The sequence below is a fragment of the Thunnus thynnus genome, chromosome 3 (genome assembly GCF_963924715.1).
Source record: "Thunnus thynnus chromosome 3, fThuThy2.1, whole genome shotgun sequence".
In the NCBI taxonomy this organism is placed as follows: Eukaryota; Metazoa; Chordata; class Actinopteri; order Scombriformes; family Scombridae; genus Thunnus; species Thunnus thynnus.
The window spans coordinates 35,993,813-36,018,900 of NC_089519.1; the positions used below are offsets into that span (position 1 = coordinate 35,993,813).

General features: G+C 38.2%; 3 protein-coding genes, 1 long non-coding RNA gene and 1 pseudogene across 4 annotated transcripts; all 5 read right to left on the reverse strand.

Annotated features, from left to right (window-relative positions):
• Window positions 1–145: 145 nt before the first annotated feature.
• LOC137180615 (E3 ubiquitin-protein ligase TRIM21-like) lies at window positions 146–1,824 on the reverse strand (annotated as a pseudogene).
• A 1,618-nt stretch (window positions 1,825–3,442) lies between these two features.
• Window positions 3,443–4,440, reverse strand: LOC137180304 (uncharacterized). The gene is made up of 2 exons (XR_010927946.1): window positions 4,076–4,440; window positions 3,443–3,982 (listed from the first exon to the last, which is right to left on the reverse strand). It is a non-coding gene; the product is annotated as an uncharacterized lncRNA (long non-coding RNA).
• A 323-nt stretch (window positions 4,441–4,763) lies between these two features.
• LOC137180303 (E3 ubiquitin-protein ligase TRIM21-like) lies at window positions 4,764–7,506 on the reverse strand. Its single transcript, XM_067585619.1, has one exon. The coding sequence runs from the start codon at window positions 7,069–7,071 to the stop codon at window positions 5,395–5,397; it is 1,677 nt and encodes a 558-aa protein (XP_067441720.1). The 5' UTR covers window positions 7,072–7,506; the 3' UTR covers window positions 4,764–5,394.
• Window positions 7,507–12,473: 4,967 nt separating this feature from the next.
• LOC137180305 (E3 ubiquitin-protein ligase TRIM21-like) lies at window positions 12,474–16,436 on the reverse strand. The gene has a single exon (XM_067585620.1). It carries the CDS (start codon window positions 15,076–15,078, stop codon window positions 13,438–13,440), a length of 1,641 nt encoding a protein of 546 aa, XP_067441721.1. The 5' UTR covers window positions 15,079–16,436; the 3' UTR covers window positions 12,474–13,437.
• Window positions 16,437–19,666: 3,230 nt separating this feature from the next.
• LOC137180306 (E3 ubiquitin-protein ligase TRIM21-like) lies at window positions 19,667–23,189 on the reverse strand. The gene is made up of 2 exons (XM_067585621.1): window positions 22,978–23,189; window positions 19,667–21,898 (listed from the first exon to the last, which is right to left on the reverse strand). Exon 2 carries the CDS (start codon window positions 21,887–21,889, stop codon window positions 20,246–20,248), a length of 1,644 nt encoding a protein of 547 aa, XP_067441722.1. The 5' UTR covers window positions 21,890–21,898; window positions 22,978–23,189; the 3' UTR covers window positions 19,667–20,245.
• Between the last annotated feature and the right edge of the window lie 1,899 nt (window positions 23,190–25,088).

The window sequence follows — 25,088 nt, forward strand, 5'->3', positions numbered from 1 at the left end:
GTGAAACACTTTCAACTGCATTAACCTGTATGAAAGGTGCTATACAAATAAAGTTTGACTGATTGATTTTACTATGTATTGATCGTTTTTAAATAGAGATTCCAGTTTGCACAATGCACAGTATATGACTCTCAATATGCCTATTTGTTCTCTTCAGTCATTTCAAATAAAACAGGTGATTACTCTACTCAGTTTGATTGACAGGACAGATGATCAGAGGGGCGGAGTTTTTACCACCATCATTAGGACAGGGACTGAAGTATGGATAGAGTTTCTCAGTGGAGGAGCAGCCAAAAAAGCTGCAGATAAACTGTGCAGTATATGCATCATAAAAGGAGACCAGATCCTCCTCATAATCCACAAACACCCCCACTTTCGTAGGCTTAGACTTCAGAGAGAGACGGACTAAAGAGTTATTACAAACACTGTATTCATTTCTATTTCTCAAACATATAGTCCAGTAACCATCCTGAGGGCTCAGTGGGATGTTTTCTTTTCTGTTGATCAACTCTCTGGACACTCCTAAAGTCCATTTAGTCTTCCCTTTAACCTGAACCTTAAAGTAAAATCTGCCTGAAGAGAAACTCTGCTTTCCTAAAACACTAATACAATTGGAAAATCTCTCTGGATTTTCTGGGAGATCTTTCTTTACATCTCCGTGTTTTACTTGTTTTCCATCATCAGACAGGATGAGATGAGGATGTGCTGTATCAGGATCAAGAGTCACATCCACTGCATACTGCTGGACCCTCTTCAGCTCAGCCTCAAACAGCTTCTTCATCTCTTTACTGAGCGTCTCCTCCAGCTGAGTCACAGCTCTCACCACAGTCCCCTCATATGATGGTGGACGGACGTGGACCTCTGTCCAGTCTTTGGTGGGTGGAGCAGCTTTCAGGGACGGGAAGTTTTGGAGGAGGTGGAGGTGGTCTTCAGAGCATGAGCGCTTTTCCACCTCAGAGCTTCTCTTCTTCAGCTCAGAGATTTCCTGTTCCAGCTCTTTGATGAAGTCTTCAGCCTGTTTCTCTGCCGTTCTTTGCTTCTCTTCAATCATGTCAATGAGCTCATTCAGGCTTCTCTCAACAGACTCCTTCAGAGCGGTGAAGACCTGAACACCTTCTGCTTTCTCTCTGTCTGCATCTTCCTTACTGAGGTCAACCGAGTATTTGATCTCTTGAATCTTCAGTTGTCTCTTCTGGATCATCTGCTGAATTTCAGCCTTTGTCTTCCCCAGCTCTGCCTTCTTCCCTTCATATTCTTCTTTCAGAGGAACAACATCATGTGTCTTGTGGTCTAAAACAGAGCGGAGCATGCAGACACATGTCTGGTCGGTCTTACAGAACAGCTCCAGAGGTTTATCGTGCTTCATACACATCCTGTCTTCCAGGTTCTCCACAGGGTCCATCAGCTGATGTCTTTTCAGGCCTGAAACTGTCAGATGAGGCTCCAGGTGAGTCTCACAGTAGGAGGTCAGACATACCAGACAGGACTTCAGGACCTTCAGTTTGGTTCCAGTACAGACGTCACAGGGAACTTCTCCTGGTTTGGCAGCTTGTTGCTCTGAGCTGCTGCTGCTGGCTTTCTGTTGAGCTTCCTGTCTGAACTGAGAAACCATCTCAGTGAGCAATGTGTTGACCCTCAACGTCTTTTGATAAAAATCTCTTTACACATGGGACACTTGCAAAGAACATTAACATTCCAGTTTTCAGTGATGCATTCTTTGCAGAAGTTGTGTCCACATGATGTGGTGACTGGATCAATGAACACATCCAGACAGATGGAGCACAGAAACTGATCTTCAGATCGCAGACAGCTGGCAGCAGGCATATCTACATATGTGGCACGAAAGAAAAAAAGAAACTCATTCTTTTATTTTTTTAAAACGAGACATGTATGTTTACTATTCCATAAGTATAATGTGTGATATTAGGTAAAGTAATTTTTGAGTTATATATGCAATGAGCAACCTTAACCATTTAAGACGAGCTGGCAAGCCTAAATAATTTTCTCCAGTGTTGCACAGCCAGGTTAAAGGTCTTGTTCACCTTTAATGTTGTACGTGTGCTGGTTTGATGTCCAAATTAGGAAATGTGCGTCATGTAGCAGATGGATGTGACTCCCCTCATTGAGACCTGCTGATAGATGTAACAGCGGAGCAGAGGAGAGAGACTGAGATAGCAATGTAACCGATCTGTGTGCTGGTATTTGACTTTTTTTTTTCATTTTTTCTTCCCAAAAACAAATAATTTTTAAAATATTTGTATGTAACAAATATTCGCAAAAAAAAAAAACAAAAAAAAAAAAAACCCAAACAAACTCTAAAACACTGTTTGTGCCTTGGTGAATAATGTACTTATATTCGGGCACGGTCTGGGTATCATCAAATAATTCGTAATTCATTTGTAATTCAAAAACCAAAAAACGGTAAATCTGTTATTTGTTTCAAAACAAAAAACAAAAAGACGTTTTTGGTGTCAGAATCAAATAACGAAAAACCAATCAAACCCGACCCGTTTTTGGTTTTTGCCGATTCGTTTTATTTTGGATTGAATATCCAGCAGGTCTGCGGACATCAAGCCAATTTGTTTTTGCGTTTGAAACCAAAAACGGAAGTCACAGGGGCTTTTACTTTTTTCATTTTAAATCAAAAAACGAAAAACGAAATTCTGTGATCTATTCCTTTTTTGTTTTCCAACGAAAATCCAGAAAACCAAATTCAAAAGACCGTGCAATTTTGGTTTGGAAATCAATTATTTTTGTCAGTTTTGTACGATAACGGCAGCGGCTACATTAGCCTACCCATGATCCTCAGTGACCGTTGCTATGGTGCTATCTGTGCCCCATTATCTAACTGACATTATTCAGACTTATACACACTCTCCTGTAGTAGCCTGCCTGAAGAACTCAGGATCACACACAGTCTTTTTAGTTTTAAAAAACTTTTTAAAACACACCTTTTTAAACATGCTTTAAACAACAGCTGTTAGAAGTCTTCTCATCTGCCACTGCCTGTTACTACAATGTTATATGCTTTTATGCTGAATGTTTTTGTTTTTGTATCACTGTCTGTTGGTGCTTTGGGTCTAGAAAAGCACTGTATCATTATTATTATTATCATTATTATTATTTTTACTTCTGTACATATTTTAATTTAATTCAACTACATTTGTGTGTGTGTGTGTGTGTGCATTATCATATATTACATTATTTGTGTGGATGTATATGGGTGTGTGTACGTATTATATATGTGTATATGATATGATATTTGTTTTGGTGGAATTAGATTGGTTCTTTTGGTCATGACATGTCAGTCCAATGGTGTGTTTAGACTGGCAGCCAGGAGGTGGTTTTGGCCACATTATGTGTGACCTCCAGACCCAATATATATGTGTGTGCGTATGTATGTGTAGCCCGTGGAATAAGATGCCATACAGGACACAATTACTCACAGGTTCTTGTAGCTTTAATTTTATTGTTGACCACGTTTGCAACAGGTCATTTTAACAGAGTGAGCAAGCTACTGAGTCCTTTTAGAGAGCAGCTCATGTGCTTTCACATCTTGTTGCAGATTTAACACAAAATATTATTTAAATGAAAAACAACAACAACAAAAGAAAAAAAATACGGCTGTGGGCTATGACTATTGACAGAAAACATAAAATAGAACCAGATAAATACATAGTTAACAGCCATAAACCCGCAAAAATAACCCCTGAATGTACAATGTATAGTTGTAAAGGACACTTACATTTCAACAAGTTTCACCAAATCACATGGAATTCCCCGTAGACTGCACAACTCACACACTCGTTGTTTAACCTTCAAACAGAGTTCAAATGAATGTAAAACCTGTACAATTCCTCTATTAACAAAGTACAATAGCACGGTGTGGCTTTATGCACATTAACATTATCTTGCTATGCAGTTGAGAACACAGTGGTCAACATCTGGCGCCAAAATCCCAGGACATGAACTCCCGTAGTGTCTAAATCAAGCCATCTCATTAAAACACACGGGTCAGATAACGTCCTTTTAAGTATTTGTAAAGGAATGTATTACAAGATATGTGTGTATTTACCTAATACTTTACACAACGGAGTCGCAGCACTGTCGCAGCAATTTTACACTCAAGTGAAAACAACAAAGAGCACATGTTTTAACATTTAAACAACTTTGAGAGCTATATCACACCTAAATGGAAAATTTCATCTGAACCAATTTACCACCTGGCTACATATGTATGTACAGTATATATATGTGTTGTATTTACTATTTGTCTCAACAAAATGTGTGATGCATGTTTTTAATTGAAATATTGGTTTCTGTATGGTTGCTGTAAAGTTTAAAAAACTTACTGAACATGTTTGTATGTTTGTTTATATGCAACAATAAATAGTACAAAACCCAGATGGATGTTCTCCTCAGTAGAAAACAAGCCTCTCAACAGATTGTAGGTTAATTATGTAAAAACAACAAACAGTACAGAGAGAAAATATTGAAACATGATGATACAAAGCTGCATATGTAGACTAATAAGTGTTTGGTAAAGAAAGCAGAAAAACATTTGTGATTGTTAATGAACTGTAACAGAAACACAAACACAGCTTCTCTGTAAACCAGGTTTTATTTTTTGTGTTTGGTGTTCAACAAGTCACTGTTACTCAGGCCATGTTTTAAAAACAACAGACATAATTTAGTTTATATATTTCTTTTTTTACAATCACATATTTACAGATTTCTTTAAATCATTATCAATCTGATCAATATTCAAACAAACAAATTGGCCAAAGTGGACAGAAACTAAACAAACCTCAGACAAAATAAGAAAATCCTTTATACATATTATACACATATTCTATTAATCAACTGTAGAGCTGCAACTAATGATTATTTTCATTAACAATTAACCTTGTTTTGACTTGTTTTTAGTCATTATTTAGAGCAGAGTGTATCAGCAGAACCTCACATTTAAAAAGATGGAGCTTGAAAATGTTTGTCTGACAAATAATTTAAATGATTATCAATCAATCAATTTATTTCCTGTTGTTCTGTCATTAAGTGTTTCAGCACTTATTACAGCCAGTAAAATATTGACACATATTCTGTGGAGTCATGGTCTCAGCCGAACTCTACAATGAAGCTTTATGACACTGTGAAATATTCACACTTTGTTTTCTGTGATTGTACTTAAAACTGAAAATTTTGGTTTCTTTGGAAATGTGATTTCTGATTAATGAGATCCCACCTTTAATGGAAATCATTTAATAAAAAAAATTGGAATAAAGGTCTTGTTAATTCTTAATAAACAAGAAAGTGCACAGTAAACAACTCTGGATATGTACATTTGCTGTCCTCAAAGACAATTAATGCTTTTATAAAGTAGAACAGGTGATTACTCTACTCAGTTTGATTGACAGGACAGATGATCACAGGGGCGGAGTTTTTACCACCATCATTAGGACCAGGACTGAAGTATGGATAGAGTTTCTCAGTGAAGGACCAGCCAAAAAAGCCGCAGATAAACTGTGCAGTATCTGCATCATAAAAGAAGACCAGACCCTCCTCATAATCCACAAACACCCCCACCTTCTTAGGCCTAGACTTCAGAGAGAGACGGACTAAAGAGTTATTACAAGCACTGTACTCATTTCTATTTCTCAAACATATAGTCCAGTAACCATCCTGAGGGCTCAGTGGGATGTTTTCTTTTCTGTTGATCAACTCTCTGGCCACTCCTAAAGTCCATTTAGTCTTCCATTTAACCTGAACCTCAAAGTAAAATCTGCCTGAAGAGAAACTCTGCTTTCCTAACACACTAACACAATTGGAAAATCTTTCTGGATTTTCTGGGAGATCTTTCTTTACATCTCCGTGTTTTACTTGTTTCTCATCATCAGACAGGATGAGATGAGGATGTGCTGTATCAGGATCAAGAGTCACATTCACTGCATACTGCTGGACCCTCTTCAGCTCAGCCTCAAACAGCTTCTTCATCTCTTTACTGAGCGTCTCCTCCAGCTGAGTCGCAGCTCTCACCACAGTCCCCTCATATGATGGTGGACGGACGCTGACCTCTGTCCAGTCTTTGGTGGGTGGAGCAGCTTTCAGGGACAGGAAGTTTTGGAGGAGGTGGAGGTGGTCTTCAGAGCGTGAGAGCTTCTCCACCTCAGAGCTTCTCTTCATCAGCTCAGAGATTTCCTGTTCCAGCTCTTTGATGAAGTCTTCAGCCTGTTTCTCTGTCGTTCTTTGCTTCTCTTCAATTGTCTCAATGAGCTCATTCAGGCTTCTCTCAACAGACTTCATCAGAGTTGTGAAGACCTGAACACCTTCTGCTATTTCTTTCTCTGCATTTCCTTTGCTGAAGTTGACTGACCGTTTGATCTCTTGAATCTTCAGTCGTCTCTTCTGGATCATCTGCTGAATTTCAGCCTCTGTCTTCCCCAGCTCTGCCTTCTTTCCTTCATATTCTTCTTTCAGAGGAACAACATCATGTGTCTTGTGGTCTACAACAAAGCAGAGCATGCAGACACATGTCTGGTCAGTCTTACAGAACAGCTCCAGAGGTTTATCGTGCTTCATACACATCCTGTCTTCCAGGTTCTCCACAGGGTCCATCAGCTGATGTCTTTTCAGGCCTGAAACTGTCAGATGTGGCTCCAGGTGAGTCTCACAGTAGGAGGTCAGACACACCAGACAGGACTTCAGGGCCTTCAGTTTGGTTCCAGTACAGACGTCACAGGGAACTTCTCCTGGTTTGGCAGCTTGTTGCTCTGAGCTGCTGCTGCTGGCTTTCTGTTGAGCTTCCTGTCTGAACTGAGAAACCATCTCAGTGAGCAATGTGTTGACCTTCAGGTCAGGTCTTATGTTGAAAATCTCTTTACACATGGGACACTGGCAAGGAACATTAACATTCCAGTTTTCAGTGATGCAGTTTTTGCAGAAATTGTGTCCACATGATGTGGTGACTGGATCAGTGAACACATCCAGACAGATGCAGCACAGAAACTGATCTTCAGATAGCAGACAGCTGGCAGCAGACATATCTACACACTGAGTGTGAAAAACAAAAGACATATTTTGTTTTAAATTAAATTTCAATTATCTTTTGAAAATGAAATAAGGATAATTATTGTTGTATTAAGTATAACGTGATATTAGGTGAAGTAATATTGAATTATATTTTCCCTGTTATCAATCAGGATGGGAACACGTGAACGGAGTCGTGAGCAACCGTGATCATTGAAGTCATGCTGGCAGCTCAAACAGTTATCCACAAGGCTGCATGGTGAGTTTAAAGTTGTTGTTTACTTTGATGACGTGTTTTATGTGAGCTGGTTTGTACAAACACAGTAAGAGACTGTCATCTGCAGCTCTTTATCTAACAGCTCATTGTGGCTGTTTCTGCTTGTACTATTCTTCCATACAATCTTTAAAATGAACCACTGACAACATAACACAGAATATGTCCATATCTTGTTGTGTAGACCAACTGTTACTGAAGAGTAGCACTGCTAACAAAGCTCTGCTAAGTTGGTGACAAACACCTTTAATTTCCTCCAACTGCTTCACAATAAAAGCTGCTGCTTGTCGGTAGAAAGCTTTTAATGTGAAACAGCTACAGGAAATAGAATGCAGTGTGTCTGTAGGAAGTGATCAGTAAATAGTAATAAGACCAGGAAGGTTGGAGTGAAGCTGAACTCCAAACCACAGAGATTCAGTTACAAGTTACAAAAGTCCTGAGAACTGACACAGAGAGACTGTTTAAAAAACAATTAAAGTTGTTTCACTGAATCTGTGTAAAAACATCTTTAGTTATATTGTCACTAATTTCACAAGTGTCAGTATGAAAAGAAAAGAGTGGAACTTCCTGTCTGCTGTGTTAAAGCTGGTTGTTGAAACATTAAATATGATCAGTTGTACTCACCAGTGTTTGGCAGAGACTCTGCTGTGTTGTTGAGAAAGACTTGATGAACTCAGTTTAATTTTTATTTGGACAGAAGTGGAGAGACTCGACTGCAGCTCTGCTGTCGCTCTGACAAAATTTTTGTTTCATTTCTGTAGTATGTCACTGAACCTGTTGGTCATGTCTTTCCAACGTTCCTCCTCCTCTTATTGTATGTTGATGAGTTTTGTTCCTCCTCCTTATTTACAGGAATTTCATGAAATACCATGGAGTAAAGGTGGCACTGTATTTAATAGGTAAGAGGAATAAGATAGATGAAAAGGTGTTGCTAAACTTGTCCAAAAGCGTTGAATCAAGAGCAGCTGGACTTTGAGATCCTTGAAGACATTTCACCTCTCATCCAAAAGACTTATGTTCAGCTTTTACCTTCAGCTCTTAACTGAACTGAAAACAAGTCTAGTTGCTCTGTACTCAACGCTTTTGGATACACCATGACCTGGATAACTGAGAATCTTCACAAACATGTTGCTTACCTAAACTATGTGTATTGAAAGTAGGGATGTGCAGAGAGCCCAGTATTTGTATATGTATCTGTATTTGTTGAGGCAGCAAAATTATTTATATTTGTATATTTTTTGTTTTTATTATGGTTTTCATTTTAGAAAATTAAAGTGTTACAATAAGTGTTCATGAATAAACTACCTTACAAAGGAGGTCCCCATACCGGGTCTCGAACTGGAGTCTCCCAGATCATAGACGACTGCGCTGACTACTGAACTAAAACTTAACTCATCGCCTCATTGTAGACAGACCTCTACCTATTTATACACCCATAACACAGAGACAGCACACCATGTAACGTGTAGGGAGGAAGTTCAAAGGCGATTCTTGCTTTTCACTTTTCATTTATTGACTATTTTTTACAACCAAACTTTGTGGAAAGGAGAAGGGGAACAACAGGTTATGGAGAGTCCCTTGGGAGCACTTCACGTGTGTCAGTAGCTCAGCTTTATCTCTGGGGAACACCCCCAACTCCAGGAGTGATGTCCAAATTAGGAAATGTGCGTCATGTAGCAGGTGGATGTGACTCCACTCGTTGAGACCTGCTGATAGACGAAACAGTGGAGCAGAGGAGAGACACTGAGATAGCGATGTAACCGATATGTGTGCTGGTATTTGACTTTTTTTTTTTTCTTCTCAAAAACAAATAATTTTTAAAATATTTGTATGTAACAAATATTACAATATACAATATAAAAAAAACAAAACAAAAAAAAAACAAACAAACCCTAAAACACTATTTGTGCCTTGCTGAATAATGTACTTATATTCAGGCATAGTCCGGGTATCATCAGATTATTCGTAATTCATTTGTAAATCTGTTATTTGTTTCAAAACAAAAAACAAAAAGACGTTTTTGGTGTCAGAATCAAATAACGAAAAACCAATCAAACCCGGCCCGCTTTTGGTTTTTGCCGATTCGTTTTTATCGTTATTCCTTTTTGGATTGAATATCCAGCAGGTCTGCGGACATCAAGCCAATTCGTTTTTGCGTTTGAAACCAAAAACGAAAAACAAAATCACGTGATCTATTCCTTTTTTGTTTCCCAACGAAAATCCAGAAAACCAAATTCAAAAGACCGTGCAATTTTGGTTTAGAAATCAAGTATTTTTGTCAGTTTTGTACGATAACGGAAGCGGCTACATTAGCCTACCCATGATCCTCAGTGACCATTGCTATGGTGAAGACGCCAAAAAATGCCAAAAGCCTAAAGTCCAGTTTTATGAAAATTACAAAAGTGAAAGTGTAGGGCTTAAATGAGGGATGTGAAATATACAATTCAGTTTTATAACCCCATCTTCATCCCGTTTACACACGCGTGCGGCTGTCGCTGGCATCTTCATCATAGCAACGGTCGCTGAGGATCATGGGTAAGCTAATGTAGCCGCTTCCGCTATCATACAAAACTGACAAAAATACTTGATTTCTAAACCAAACTTGCGCGGTCTTTTGAATTTGGTTCTCTGGATTTTTGTTGGGAAACAAAAAAGGAATAGATCACGTGATTTCGTTTTTCGTTTTTGGTTTAAAATGAAAAAAGGAAAAAACCATGTGACTTTAGTTTTTGGTTTCAAACGCAAAAACGAATTGGCTGAATGCCGCAGACCTGCTGGATATTCAATCCAAAAAGGGATTACAATAAAACGAATCAGCAAAAACCAAAAAGGGGCCGGGTTTGATTGTTTTTTTGTTATTTGATTCTGACACCAAAAACTGTTTTTTGTTTTTTGTTTTGAAACAAATAACAGATTTACCGTTTCTTGGATTTTGAATTACAAATGAAATTATGAATTATCCGATGATACCTGGGCCGGGCACACCCTTAATTGAAAGTTTGAGGTTTTTCCACAAACAGCAACAGGTTCAGTTATTTATATTATTATCCAGACGTGTTTTAAACTACTACTTCTGCAAACCTTTTTATGGACTTGAGCTCACTGAAATGAGAGTTTGTTTGTTTTCTGGAAGCTGTTGCAAAATCCAAATGTAGTACAAACATAAAACTTAACATCTGTTAATTTGTTCTAATATTTTAGTGTCAGTGCTTTTATTTCTAAAAAGAGGGCCAAAAAATGTAAGTTAATTCCACTTTTTTCCAGTGCAGGTTATTTGTTTCTGAGATTTTCAAGAAATCAGCTTCTGTCTAGACACAATAAAGAGTATGACAGATCATTGCACTGAAATCAAGATAACGATATGTGTGTTTGTTCACTCACATGTATCAGCAGTGTTTGCTGCTCAGCAACAGTACAGTAACTTTGGGCTCATTGTTCCTTTGTGTTGTGCTTCATCTAGTGGTCGTTCTGTGTCATAAACAGTCAGTTGCTCACACAGAAGCTTCTTGTTGTTACTGCAGTGCAACAGGAAGTGATGTAAAGGTGGTCAGACATGCAGAAGGCTGTTAGGTCTCTATGACGAACAGCTTTTCACTCCATTGTACCCAAACTGAACATATAGTGATGTTAAGGTATTAGAGATGTGACATGAAGACCTGGAGGGAGGAGCAGCCTGGCGTTTTAGCTACTCTTGTCTGTCTTGTGACCCTCATCATATTTTTCTCAGTTGTTTCTCCCAAACACAGTGCCTGACCCATGTTGGACTGCCAAAGTGCATTATGGGAATGATTTAGACTTTGTGTTTATGTTGAAACATTTTCTGCTGAAGAGCTGAAGAACTGCTGGGTGACCAAATCAAAATGAGGCAAATACAGGATATTTATTTTGTTTTGGTCACATGTGACAACGTTTAAAGGTGTTTAATGAAACAATAAAAACGCAGGAAACATGTTTTAAGGTGATTAAAGCAGTGATGTATCCTGTTGTAGCCTTATTTTATCCAAAAGTGGACATTAAAAATATTAAAATATACAATCAATTTACAAACTGCAATTTTAGGAAACTTAAGTAGCAGCAAATCAGATGTCAGTAATATTATAATCCTGTTTAGTAAAGCATTTATAATAAAATGTCAAATATGCACACAAGTTAATACATCAGATTTCTATCTTAAAACACACTGGATGATAGAAAGATAAAAATCTAAAAGAAAACTACGAACCTGTAAATTCCTAGAGGGTTGGGAACAACTAAGCCGTGGGGAAGGATGGGAATAATTTAGAAACAGTGAAATCTTTCACTCTCCTTCCCTGCCTTCTCCTGGAGTAGTGCTGCACACAAAAAGATCATGAAAGATTCTGGGGCTGTTAGGAAGTGTAGGTGTTTTTATGTTGCTTGATTGTGCATACATGTGCACAAGTACAATCTCACATATCACTACATGACCGATATGCTATGTTCTGCTGTGGAGGGTTGTGGGGTGGGCCTATGAGGTGCCTGTCCACCCTCACCGCCCCCGGTGCTGCTTCTGTGCCTGCTGGACCCATCTTGACCCAGTTAGGACCACAATGATGATGACTCCATTAAAATAATCTAATTATACATTTATTATTATTATAAAAGCTATTACTATTATTGGTATTATTATTTATCTATTTCATTTTTCTTTTGATTGTTTGATTATTTGTTTTGGCCTGTTCACCCACCGTCACTCCCGCATGGAGTACAAAATCCTCACATTAACCTATTCATGGATCTGTGCCCCATTATCTAAGTGACATCATTCAGACTTATACACACTCTCCCGCCCACTTCGCACTAGTAGCCTATCCAATCTCCACCAACCCTTCTCCAACCTGAAAACTATGGACGACAGAGCCTTCTGCTGCAGTTTCCCCCAATTCTGGAACGTTCTGCCTGAAGAACTCAGGATCACACACAGTCTTTTTAGTTTTAAAAAACTTTTTAAAACACACCTTTTTAAACATGCTTTAAACAACAGCTGTTAGAAGTCTTCTCATCTGCCACTGCCTGTTACTACAATGTTATGTGCTTTTATGCTGAATGTTTTTGTTTTTGTATCACTGTCAATTGGTGCTTTGGGTCTAGAAAAGCACTGGATTATTATCATTATTATTATTACTTCTGTACATATTTTAATTTAATTCAACTACATTTGTGTGTGTGTGTGTGCGTGTGCATTATCATATATTACATTATTTGTGTGGATGTATATGGGTGTGTGTATGTATTATATATGTGTATATGATATGATATTTGTTTTGGTGGAATTAGATTGGTTCTTTTGGTCATGGCATGTCAGTCCAATGGTGTGTTTAGACTGGCGGCCAGGAGGTGGTTTTGGCCACATTATGTGTGACCTCCAGACCCAATATATATATGTGTGTGTGTATGTATGTGTAGCCCGTGGAATTAGATGCCACGCAGGACACAATTACTCACAGGTTCTCGTAGCTTTAATTTTATTGTTGACCACGTTTGCAACAGGTAATTTTAACAGAGTGAGCAAGAGAGCAGCTCATGTGCTTTCACATCTTGTTGCAGATTTAACACAAAAAATTATTTAAATGAAAAACAACAACAATAACAAAAAATACGGCTGTGGGCTATGACTATTGACAGAAAACATAAAATAGAGCAAGATAAATACATAGTTAACAGCCATAAACCCACAAAAATAACCCCTGAATGTACAACGTATACTTGTAAAGTACACTTACATTTCACATTGGCCAAAGTGGACAGAAACTAAACAAACCTCAGATGAAATAAGAAAATCCTTTATCCGTTGTTCTGTTGTCAAGTGTTTCAGCACTTATTACAGCCTGTAAAATATTGAAACGTATTCTGTGGAGTCATGGTCTTGGCTGAACTCTACAATGAAGCTTTATGACACTGTGAAATATTCACACTTTGTTTTCTGTGGTTCCACTTCAAATTGAAAATTGTGGTTTCTTTGAAAATATGATTTCTGCTAGAACTGTAAACAAGCATATAATAAAATGCTTTTGTTAACTCTTAATAAACAAGAAAGTGTACAGTACACAGTATACGACTGTGGATAGGTACATTTGCTCTCTTCAAAGAGAATTAATCATTTCCTAATATAAAACAAGTGATTATTCAGTTTGATTGACAGGACAGATGATCAGAGGGGCGGAGTTTGTACCACCATCATGATTACAGGGACTGAAGAATGTGTAGAGTTTCTTAGTGAAGGAGCAGCCAGTAAAGGAGTAGATAAGAGCTGCAGCATCTACGTCATAAAAGGAGACCAGACCCTCCTCATAATCCACAAACACCCCCACCTTCTGAGGCTGAGACTTCAGAGAGAGACGAACTGAAGGGTCAGCAAGAGCTTTGTACTCATTTCCATTTCTCAACCATATAGTCCAGTAACCATTCTGAGGACTCAGCGTGACTTTTCCCTTCCTGTTGATCAACTCTCTGGCCACTCCTAAAGTCCATTTAGTCTTCTCTTTAACCTGAACCTCAAAGTAAAATCTGCCTGAAGAGAAACTCTGCTTTCCTAACACACAGGGATTTATAGAAAATCTCTTTGGGTTGTTTGGGAGATTCTTCATCACATCACTACAGTTTACTTGTTTCCCATCATCAGACAGGATGAGCCAGGGATTTGCTGTATCAGGATCAAGAGTCACATCCACTGCATACTGCTGGACCCTCTTCAGCTCAGCTTTAACCAGCTTCTTCATCTCTTTAATGACCATCTCCTCCAGCTGAGCCACAGCTCTCACCACTGTCCCCTCATATGATGGACGGACGCTGACCTCTGTCCAGTCTTTGGTGGGTGGAGCAGCTTTCAGGGAGGGGAAGTTTTGGAGGAGGTGGAGGTGGTCTTTGGAGCATGAGAGCTTCTCCACCTCAGAGCTTCTCTTCATCAGCTCAGAGATTTCCTGTTCCAGCTCTTTGATGAAGTCTTCAGCCTGTTTCTCTGTCGTTCTTTGCTTCTCTTCAATCGTCTCAATCAGCTCTGCCTGGCTTCTCTCAACAGACTCCTTCAGAGCGGTGAAGACCTGAACACCTTCTGCTATCTCTCTGTCTGCATCTTCCTTACTGAGGTCAACCGAGTGTTTGATCTCTTGAATCTTCAGTCGTCTCTTCTGGATCATCTGCTGAATTTCAGCCTCTGTCTTCTCCAGCTCTGCCTTCTTTCCTTCATATTCTTCTTTCAGAGGAACAACATCATGTGTCTTGTGGTCTAAAACAGAGCAGAGCATGCAGACACATGTCTGGTCAGTCTTACAGAACAGCTCCAGAGGTTTATCGTGCTTCATACACATCCTGTCTTCCAGGTTCTCCACAGGGTCCATCAGCTGATGTCTTTTCAGACCTGACATTGTCAGATGAGGCTCCAGGTGAGTCTCACAGTAGGAGGTCAGACACACCAGACAGGACTTCAGGGCCTTCAGTTTGGTTCCAGTACAGACGTCACAGGGAACTTCTCCTGGTTTGGCAGCTTGTTGCTCTGAGCTGCTGCTGCTGGCTTTCTGTTGAGCTTCCTGTCTGAACTGAGAAACCATCTCAGAGAACAATGTGTTGACATGAAGCTCAGGTCTTTTGTTGAAAACCTTGTTACACATCGGACACAGATACTGGTCATTACTGTTCCAGTGTTCAGTGATGCAGTTTTTGCAGAAGTTGTGTCCACATGGTGTGGTGACTGGATCAGTGAACACATCCAGACAGATGGAGCACAGAAACTGATCTTCAGATCGCAGACAGCTGACAGCAGACATATCTACATATGTAGTGTGAAAGCAGGAAAGAAACACATCATATAATTTGTTTAAAACGAAAGATGATTATTGTTTTATCAAGTATAGCATATCATAGTAGGTAAAGTAATTACAATCATATATGCTGTGTTTCAATAAGCGTGGGGACATACTCACCAAGCCTTTAGCAACCGTGATCATTTAAGTCATGCTGGCAGCTCAAACAGTTATCCACAAGGCTGCATGGTGAGTTTAAAGTTGTTGTTTACTTTGATGACGTGTTTTATGTGAGCTGGTTTGCACAAACACACTAAGAGACTGTCATCTGCAGCTGTTTATGTGAGGGGTCAATGGATATCAGTAAGATATTTTATATTTGTTAACGAGGGCATTCCCTACTGTTAAATCAGAGACCCCCCAATTTATTTTCTTTTTTAATTTATTTGAGTTTAACAGGTTAATTTGCAGAATTTAATTAATCTAATGGGTTAAATTTAAACTGCAAAAAGGTTCATGTCTGCAGGCAATGTAGATAATCCTGAATGTCTTTCCAGGATACAGTGTTTGTGAGTTTGTATTTCATTCAGTATTGTTTGTGGCTGCGCTGTCTGGTTCCCGCCATCAGGTTATGCTGTTGAGGCGGAAAAAGCGAGTTGTGAAGGAGAAGAAGAAAACTGTTGTTGTTGTTGTCATGGTAGCCAAGAGAAGAAGACATTTGTCTTTAGCAGCAGAGAAAGTGTGCTGCCAGATTGTAAGAGTGAGCATAGACTGCTTTGTTTTCGATGTTTGAAGCAAAATTAAGACATTGCTAGTTGCACGACAGTCCTGCATCTGCCTGAGTCCTTGGCTGCAACATTTATCTAACAGCTCATTGTGGCTGTTTCTGCTTGTACTATTCTTCCTTATAATCTTTAAAATGAACCACTGACAACATAACACAGAATATGTCCATATCTTGTTGTGTAGACCAACTCTTATAGAAGAATAGCACTGCTAACAAAGCTTTGTTAACTTGGTAATAATCACCTTTTATTACCTCCAGCTGCTTCACAATAAAAGCTGCTGCCTGTTGATGAAAAGCTTTTTAATGTGAAACAGCTACAGGAAATAGAATGCAGTGTGTCTGTAGGAAGTGATCAGTAAATAGTAATAAGACCAGGAAGATAGAAGTGAAACTAAACTCCAAACCACAGAGATTCAGTTACACTGAACCACAGAGGTTCAGTGTAACTGAATTTCTCACATTAAATATGATCAGTTGTACTCACCAGTGTTTGGCAGAGACTCTGCTGTGTTGTTGAGAAAGACTTGATGAACTCAGTTTAATTTTTATTTGGACAGAAGTGGAGAGACTCGACTGCAGCTCTGCTATTGCTCTGACAAACTTATAGTTTCATTTATGCAGAGTGACGTTGCAGCTCTCTTATCTTTCCAGTGTTGCTCCTCCTCTTACTGCAGCTCTGTTATTGAGATTGTTTCCTCGTTCTGATTAACAAGATTATTGTGAAATATCATGGATCAAAGGTAGTACTGTACCTGACATGTGAGAGACTAAGACATGAAAAGTCATTGCTTAGTTTAATTATGTGTGTTGAAAGTTTGAGGTTTTGCATAAGGTGGTCAAAATAAAAAGGAGAAAAAAACCAACAAACACATCCTGCCTTTGATTTAAAGTTAAAGTAAAGGTTTTGGATGGCCAAGCACTGAACTGTACAGGCAGCTAGTTTTTACTGCTGAGGTTTTCATGTAATTATTAACTTCTTTTTCTCTTTTCCTTGAATCGAGTTCAACAAATGTAGTCTAGTCAACATTGCTGTTAAATCAACAGTTATTTAAAAAACACATTTTTTAACTTCTACTTCCACAAACCTCTTCAGATTTACTTCATAAAACGAGGTGAAAGACGGTTAAAAACAACCAAAGGATCATTTTATTCAACCTTATGCAGAAACCATTTCTGTATTATGCTTTATGTTCCTTATCTGCTCCTTTGCTTTAAATCACAATTTGTGCCAAGAAGTTTGTGCCCTCTCTCATTACGCAAGACAAGTTTATTTGTACATCACATTTCAACAACACGGCAATTCAAAGTGTTTTACATTGAACATAAAAGGCATCAAGACAGAATATAAAAGCAACACAAGGCAATATAAAAAGACATTTAAATACAATTAAAAAGTGTTAAATTAGAAATAAAAAAATAAGCTTAAAATAAGATAAGATAAAAGTTACAGTACAATGCAAGATATTAACCCTCAAATTTGGTTTATTAAAAGGCAGACAGAAAAGTCTTCGGCTGTGATTTAAAAGAGAGTTGCAGCAGACCTGCAGTTTTCTGGGACTTTGTTCCAGATATGTTGAGCATAAAAACTGAACGCTGCTTCTCCATGTTTAGTTTTGACTCTGGGAACAGAAAGCAGACCTGATCCAGACCACCTGAGAGGTCTGGATGGTTCATAACTTAGCAGCAGATCAGAAATATATTTTGGCCCTAAATCATTTTATGCTTTATAAAGTAACAGTAGCATTTTAAAATCAATTCTTTGACAGACAGGAAGCCAGTGTAAAGATCTGAGAACTGGAGTTCTATGATCCACTTGCTTGGTCTTAGTGAGGACTCAAGCAGCAGCATCTGAATCAGCTGCAGCTGTCTGATCGATTTTTTAGGGAGACCTGTGAAGACAGCGTTACAGTAGTCCAGCCTACTGAAGATAAATGAATGGAAAAGTTTTTCCAAATCCTGCTGAGACATAAGTCCTTTAATTCTTGATATATTCTTCAGGTGATAGTAGGCTGACTTTGCAATTGTCTTAATGTGACTGTTGAAATTCAGGTCTGAGTCCATGACTACACCAAGATTTCTGGCTTAGTTTATGGTTTTTAACATTATTGATTGAAGCTGAGTGCTGACTTTTAATCGTTCTTCCTTGGCTCCAAAAACAATAATTTCAGTTTTATCTTTGTTTAATTGAAGAAAATTCTGGCACATCCAATCGTTGATTTGTTCAATGCACGTATTCAGTGCTTGTATTGGACCATAGTCCCCTGGTGATATCCTTATGTAAATTTGTGTGTTGACTGCATAATGATGGTAACATATTTTGTTGTTTTCCATAATCTGAGCCAGTGGGAGCATGTAGATGTTGAACAGAAGAGGCCCCAGAATGGAGCCTTGGGGAACTCCATGTCCTTTTTGTCCACTCAGATATGTAATAACCTAGAGACACAAAGTAGTCCCTGTCCTTTAAGTGGGATTCAAACCAGTTCAATACTGTGCCAGAAATTCCCACCCAGTTTTCCAGCCCGTCTAGTAATATGTTGTGGTCGACCGTGTCAAATGTGGCACTGAGATCCAGTAATACTAATACTGTAATTCTGCCACTGTCGGTGTTTAAGTGTATGTCATTGAGGACCTTAACAAGAGCAGTCTCAGTGTTGTGGTGTGGTCGAAATCCTGACTGGAAGACATCATCACCTGATTTTACTCTCACTAAAATGGGAGGTTTGATATGTGCTTATAGTTGCTCATCAATGAAGTGTCTAGATTGTTCTTTTTTAAAGAGTGGATTGATGACAGCAGTTTTCAGGGCCTGTGGGAAGACACCTGAGAGAAGAGACATGTTGACAGTCTGTAGAAGATCTGAGGCCATGCAATTAGAAACAATTCTGAAAAAGTCTGTAGACAGAATATCAAGGCAGCAGGATTTCAGATGTTTTATAATGTCCTCCAGGTTTTAATGGTTGATTAGATAAAATTGTGTAATACTACTTGAATTGATCTCAAGTGAACACAGGAACAACACATATCCTTGTGGATCTAATTTTTATATAGTGATAAAAGTAATATAATGCAATGTAAAATAAAGTTTTTGATATGGTGTTACCTCTACCACTAATCCCAAAGTAATATTATATTCAATCACAGAGAAGTTTCAGGTGTGTTGCAGTGTTTTCACACTCAGACTGATTGGAGAATCTTGAGCTCAATTGATGTGAAAGTTTGTTTGTTCTGTTGATGTGAAAGCTGTTGCAAAATCCAGAGGTGGTACAAACATCCATCTAAACATCTGTTAATTTGGTCTTATATTTTAGATCAAATTAAACATCTTGGCAACAGTACAGTAAGTTTGGGCTCATCGTTTTAGCTACTCTATATTTATCTCAGTTGTTTCTCCCAAACACAGTGTCTGTTATGGTATTTATTTATACTTTGTGTTTATGGAGAAACATTTTCTGCTGAAGAGCTGAAGAAGTGCAGGGTAACCACGTCACGACAGTGTTAAATGAAACATAATATAAAATGTAGGAATGTTTTTAGGTGATACAAAGCACTGATGTATGTTTTAATTGAAATATTGGTAACTGTACAGTTAGCATAAAGTTTAAAAACCTTATTGAACGTTTGTTAATGCTGGATATTCTACTTCAGTAGAAAACAAGCCTCTCAACAGATTGTAAGTCAACTAGAAAAAAACAACAAGCAGTGCAGAGAGAAAATATTGAAACATGATGATACAAAGCTGCATATGTAGACTAATAAGTGTTTGGTAAAGAAAGCAGAAAAACATCTGTGATTGTTAATGAACTGTAACAGAAACACAAACACAGCTTCTCTGTAAACCAGGTTTTATTTTTTGTGTTTGGTGTTCAACAAGTCACTGCTTACTCAGGCCATGTTTTTAAAGCTTTACATTAAAACTACAGACATAGTTTAGTTTACAGGTTTTTACAATCACACATTTACAGATTTCTTTAAATCATAATCAATCTTATCAGTATTCAAACAAACAAATTGGCCAAAGTGGACAGAAACTAAACAAACCTCAGATGAAATAAGAAAATCCTTTATCCGTCATTCTGTTGTCAAGTGTTTCAGCACTTATTACACTCTGTAAAATATTGACACATATTCTGTGGAGTCATGGTCTCGGCTGAACTCTACAATGAAGCTTTATGACACTGTGAAATATTCACACTTTGTTTTCTGTGGTTCTACTTCAAATTGAAAATTGTGGTTTCTTTGAAAATATGATTTCTGCTAGAACTGTAAACAAGCATATAATAAAATGCTTTTGTTAACTCTTAGTAAACAAGAAAGTGTACAGTACACAGTATACGACTGCGGATATGTATATTTGCTCTCTTCAAAGAGAATTAATCATTTCATGAAATAAAACAGGTGATTACTCTACTCAGTTTGATTGACAGGACAGATGATCAGAGGGGCGGAGTTTTTACCATCATCATTAGGACAGGGACTGAAGTATGGGTAGAGTTTCTCAGTGAAGGAGCAGCCAGTAAAGTAGCAGATAAGCTGTGCAGTATATGCATCATAAAAGGAGACCAGACCCTCCTCATAATCCACAAACACCCCCACCTTCTGAGGCCGAGACTCCAGAGAGAGACGGACTAAAGAGTTATTACAAGCACTGTACTCATTTCTATTTCTCAAACATATAGTCCAGTAACCATCCTGAGGGCTCAGTGGGATGTTTTCTTTCCTGTTGATCGACTCTCTGGCCACTCCTAAAGTCCATTTAGTCTTCCATTTAACCTGAACCTCAAAGTAAAATCTGCCTGAAGAGAAACTCTGCTTTCCTAAAACACTAATACAATTGGAAAATCTTTCTGGATTTTCTGGGAGATCTTTCTTTACATCTCCGTGATTTACTTGTTTCTCATCATCAGACAGGATGAGATGAGGATTTGCTGTATCAGGATCAAGAGTCACATTCACGGCATATCGTTGGATTCTCTTCAGCTCAGCCTCAAACAGCTTCTTCATCTCATTTCTGAGTGTCTCCTCCAGCTGAGTCACAGCTCTCACCACAGTCCCCTCATATGATGGTGGACGGACACTGACCTCTGTCCAGTCTTTGGTGGGTGGAGCAGGTTTCAGGGACAGGAAGTTTTGGAGGAGGTGGAGGTGGTCTTCAGAGCGTGAGAGCTTCTCCACCTCAGAGCTCCTCTTCTTCAGCTCAGAGATTTCCTGTTCCAGCTCTTTGATGAAGTCTTCAGCCTGTTTCTCTGTCGTTCTTTGCTTCTCTTCAGTCATGTCAATGAACTCATTCAGGCTTCTCTCAACAGACTGCATCAGAGTTGTGAAGACCTGAACACCTTCTGCTATTTCTTTCTCTGCATTTCCTTTGCTGAAGTTGACTGACCGTTTGATCTCTTGAATCTTCAGTTGTCTCTTCTGGATCATCTGCTGAATTTCAGCCTCTGTCTTCCCCAGCTCTGCCTTCTTTCCTTCATATTCTTCTTTCAGAGGAACAAACTCATGTGTCTTGTGGTCTAAAACAGAGCAGAGCATGCAGACACATGTCTGGTCAGTCTTACAGAACAGCTCCAGAGGTTTATCGTGCTTCATACACATCCTGTCTTCCAGGTTCTCCACAGGGTCCATCAGCTGATGTCTTTTCAGGCCTGAAACTGTCAGATGAGGCTCCAGGTGAGTCTCACAGTAGGAAGTCAGACACACCAGACAGGACTTCAGGGCCTTCAGTTTGGTTCCAGTACAGACGTCACAGGGAACTTCTCCTGGTTTGGCAGCTTGTTGCTCTGATCTGCTGCTGCTGGCTTTCTGTTGAGCTTCCTGTCTGAACTGAGAAACCATCTCAGAGATGAAAGTGTTTTTGTGTAGCTCAGGTCGTGTGGTAAAAATCTCTTTACACATGGGACACTGCCATGGGACTTTTATATTCCAGTGTTCATTGATGCAGTTTTTGCAGAAGTTGTGTCCACATGGTGTGGTGACTGGATCAGTGAACACATCCAGACAGATGGAGCACAGAAACTGATCTTCAGATAGCAGACAGCTGGCAGCAGACATATCTACACACTGGGAACAAATATGGAAATGTGAAAAAAAAATCATGTTACTTGTTTGATAAAATAATTGAGGGGAAAAATGGATTAGGGATTAGTTGACTTCACATAGAAGATGACAAGCCACCAGCAGAAAACAACAAGCCACCTGCTTAAAGACGTTTACTCAACTGGAATATTTAAGAAATACAAAGAAGTCAGACTAAGTCACTGTTTTGAAATCTCTAATTTTGAGACGCTAGTTCTAAGTCAAGACAAGGAAGTCTCAATTGAAATCCTAATGACAAAAGTTTGAGTTTCAAGTCCTAGAAGGAACATTTAAATGTTATTATGCATTAAAAACAGCAGATGGCATCTGTTACTCAAAAGTTCCCTTTTGACCAGAGCAAGTTACAGCCACTTGTTAACTACAGTAATAGGAGTGACAAAGGGAGAGACATAGCGACTGTGCTGATATTGGAAAATGGGAACAGCCAGATGTATTATCATTCTAAAACATTGTTTGATTTCAATTTTATACAAAAAACTTTGAAAATCACATCTAATCAAGTGTTCACGAACAACAAACACTGGTGCAGCTGAACGACTTTTTCTACAGAAATGCCAATAAGGAAAAATATATTAAATCTGGTAACTTTTAAGTGACAAAACCATGTAGATAACAAGATTAACAGAATCATCCAGTTGTCAAGAAGTTCCTGCCTGAAAACAGCTGACTTTAGTTGTTGAAAAAAGGGGAAGGATCAAGTTTTTCTCAGCTAGAGGATAAACATTTTTAAAAAATATAAAGTACAAAGCTGAAAGGCTCACAATTTCTTTTTTAAATTATAGCTGATTAAATGGTGCGTCCCACACTTTTCAAATTGGGAGGGATACTTCCTTTCATCTTGAAAACCACCTTTTAAAATGTAATTACACTACAGTTTGGGTTTTTAATTCTTTACAGATATGTGTATGTAGAATGAAAGAATGCAAATTATCTGCGTTTTACCTTTGATAGCTTTACCATTCATGACTTAACAAATAAACATGGAGAACTTTGTCATGTTTTAATGTGGTTCAAACAGAGTAAATATGATCAACTGTACTCACATGTGTTTGGCAGAGAGTCTGTTGGAAAAGGCCTGATGAACTCAGTTTTTCTTTAGAGAGAAACAGAGAGACTGATCTTGACTCTGACAAACTTTCAGTTTCATTTGAAGAATCTCAGTTGAGGCTGGCCTCCTTTTGCTGTGACGTTCCTCTCCAAACTCTCAAAAGGTGGACTTTCCAGCAGCAGATCAGATTTGATTGGTTAATCTTGCTTAGGGTTGTATCATGACTGGAACGATGGGCAGCCGCCTGAGAGCGTAATTTCAGGGAAAATGAAACCTTTTCTTTTTCTTTTAACTGTTACTCATTTCCTCACTTAAATTCAGGTTTAAGGTTTCAACATGATTTTAGTGACATATTTTTGGTCCAAGATGAATTTGTTCAAGACAACAAATGTGTGTAATGTAGCTCTGTTTTTCTATAGCCTCAATTCCACCATTGGTTTGTCATTATTTAACCGATTTTGAAATTCACAGCAATAGTTTATTGTATAAGGTTATATTGGGTCACTGGTTAGTGATCACACACTGGCAAAATAAAAAAGAGGATGTTAAATTGTGAATTCAGCAGAAAAGCTGTTACTTTTGAAACAGGAATCATGTCAAAGTTTTAAATAATCTGTTTTGCTTTGAGTGCAGTGATGTTTGACCTGTTAAAGTACATTTTTATGAGGATAATCACACATACAGTGATGTATGTACCAGACAGCACATGATCAATTTAATAAATTTTGTAACTGTAAAAATATCAATCCTGCATGTGACAGAGCAGATTTCAAACAAAGTCATGAAAACTGAATATGGTAGATTTTTTTTATTATAGATATAAACAGACAGGTCAAATAAAAAATGAATACACAATTGTCTTATCTCTGCCAGTTATAAAATTAAAAAATCAAACCAAAAGAAAAAAACTTTCATCAGTATCAAAGGCAAACAAAAATCAAATCCAAAACCTCCCTATTCCCTCCTGCCATTCACTCTGTTCATCTATGTCATATTAATGGTCCTTTTAACAAATAATCAAAACCTTCACATGAATATGTTTATTTAAGATAAAAAATATATATCTTGAAATTAAATGAGTAACATCAGACTAAACTTATAATGAACACTTTGAGTTTTAATCCCAGTGAATATGATTTATCAGCATGTTTTTACATAGTAATATATGGTTCACGGATACAGTTTTTGCAATTACAAGATTATTATAAGGTTTTCATGGATCAGTGGTGATCATTATTAAACTTGTCAGTTTTTAAGATGTACAGATGTTCACTGGATGCAGGACAAACCAACCGTTGTTCTTCATGTAACACTTAGGTGAGCTGATTGATTAATTAGATTGAGATGATGATATCATCTGAGCGATTGTGATAAATGTGTTTCCACCTGTATCAGGAGGTTGCTGCATTATTTTGTGATGTTTTTGAACTTGAGGTCCCCCCTACCTCAGAAAACTCAATTTATATTTTGGGTAAGTGTCCGATAGACCCTTTTCACAACAGACATTTTGACTTATCAGAGCAAGAACAGCACAGGTGTAAATTATAACATTAATATTGGCTCTATTGCATTAATTGTCCCAGTAAGCCTTGTTAATGAGTGAACATCAGTGTTTTAATTTCAATTGTGCTTTTCCTACTTTGACAAGTCAAAATGTCTGTTGTGAAAAAGGTCTTTTCTTTCCCGTTCACAGGTGTTGTGACTCCATCCTCTTTTTCTACCTGGTCTCAGGCCCAGTTACGGAGCAGCTCAGCCTCCAGTCAGATTATACTCTCAGCCTCTTTTGTGTGGTTGAGTCGAAATCCACCCTGTAATGCTGCTAATAGTCTTACATAAAACATGCGTCATTATCAACACAGGAAAACTGTCTAAGTCTTCTGGTTGTTTCTTTTGAATGATGTTTCTACCTTTCTATGGTTTCATTGGTGTCAAGCCACAGCAGTTTCCCTTCAAAACGACTTTTTCTCAGTAGCGTGAAAATACTAATCAAGGGATCAGCTTCACTTAACTTTTCTTCTGTATACTCATGACTCCAGCAGAGACCATTCTTTGACAGACTGTCCAGATTGCCTGTCCGCCCCTCTCTGTACCTCAGTAACTTAAACC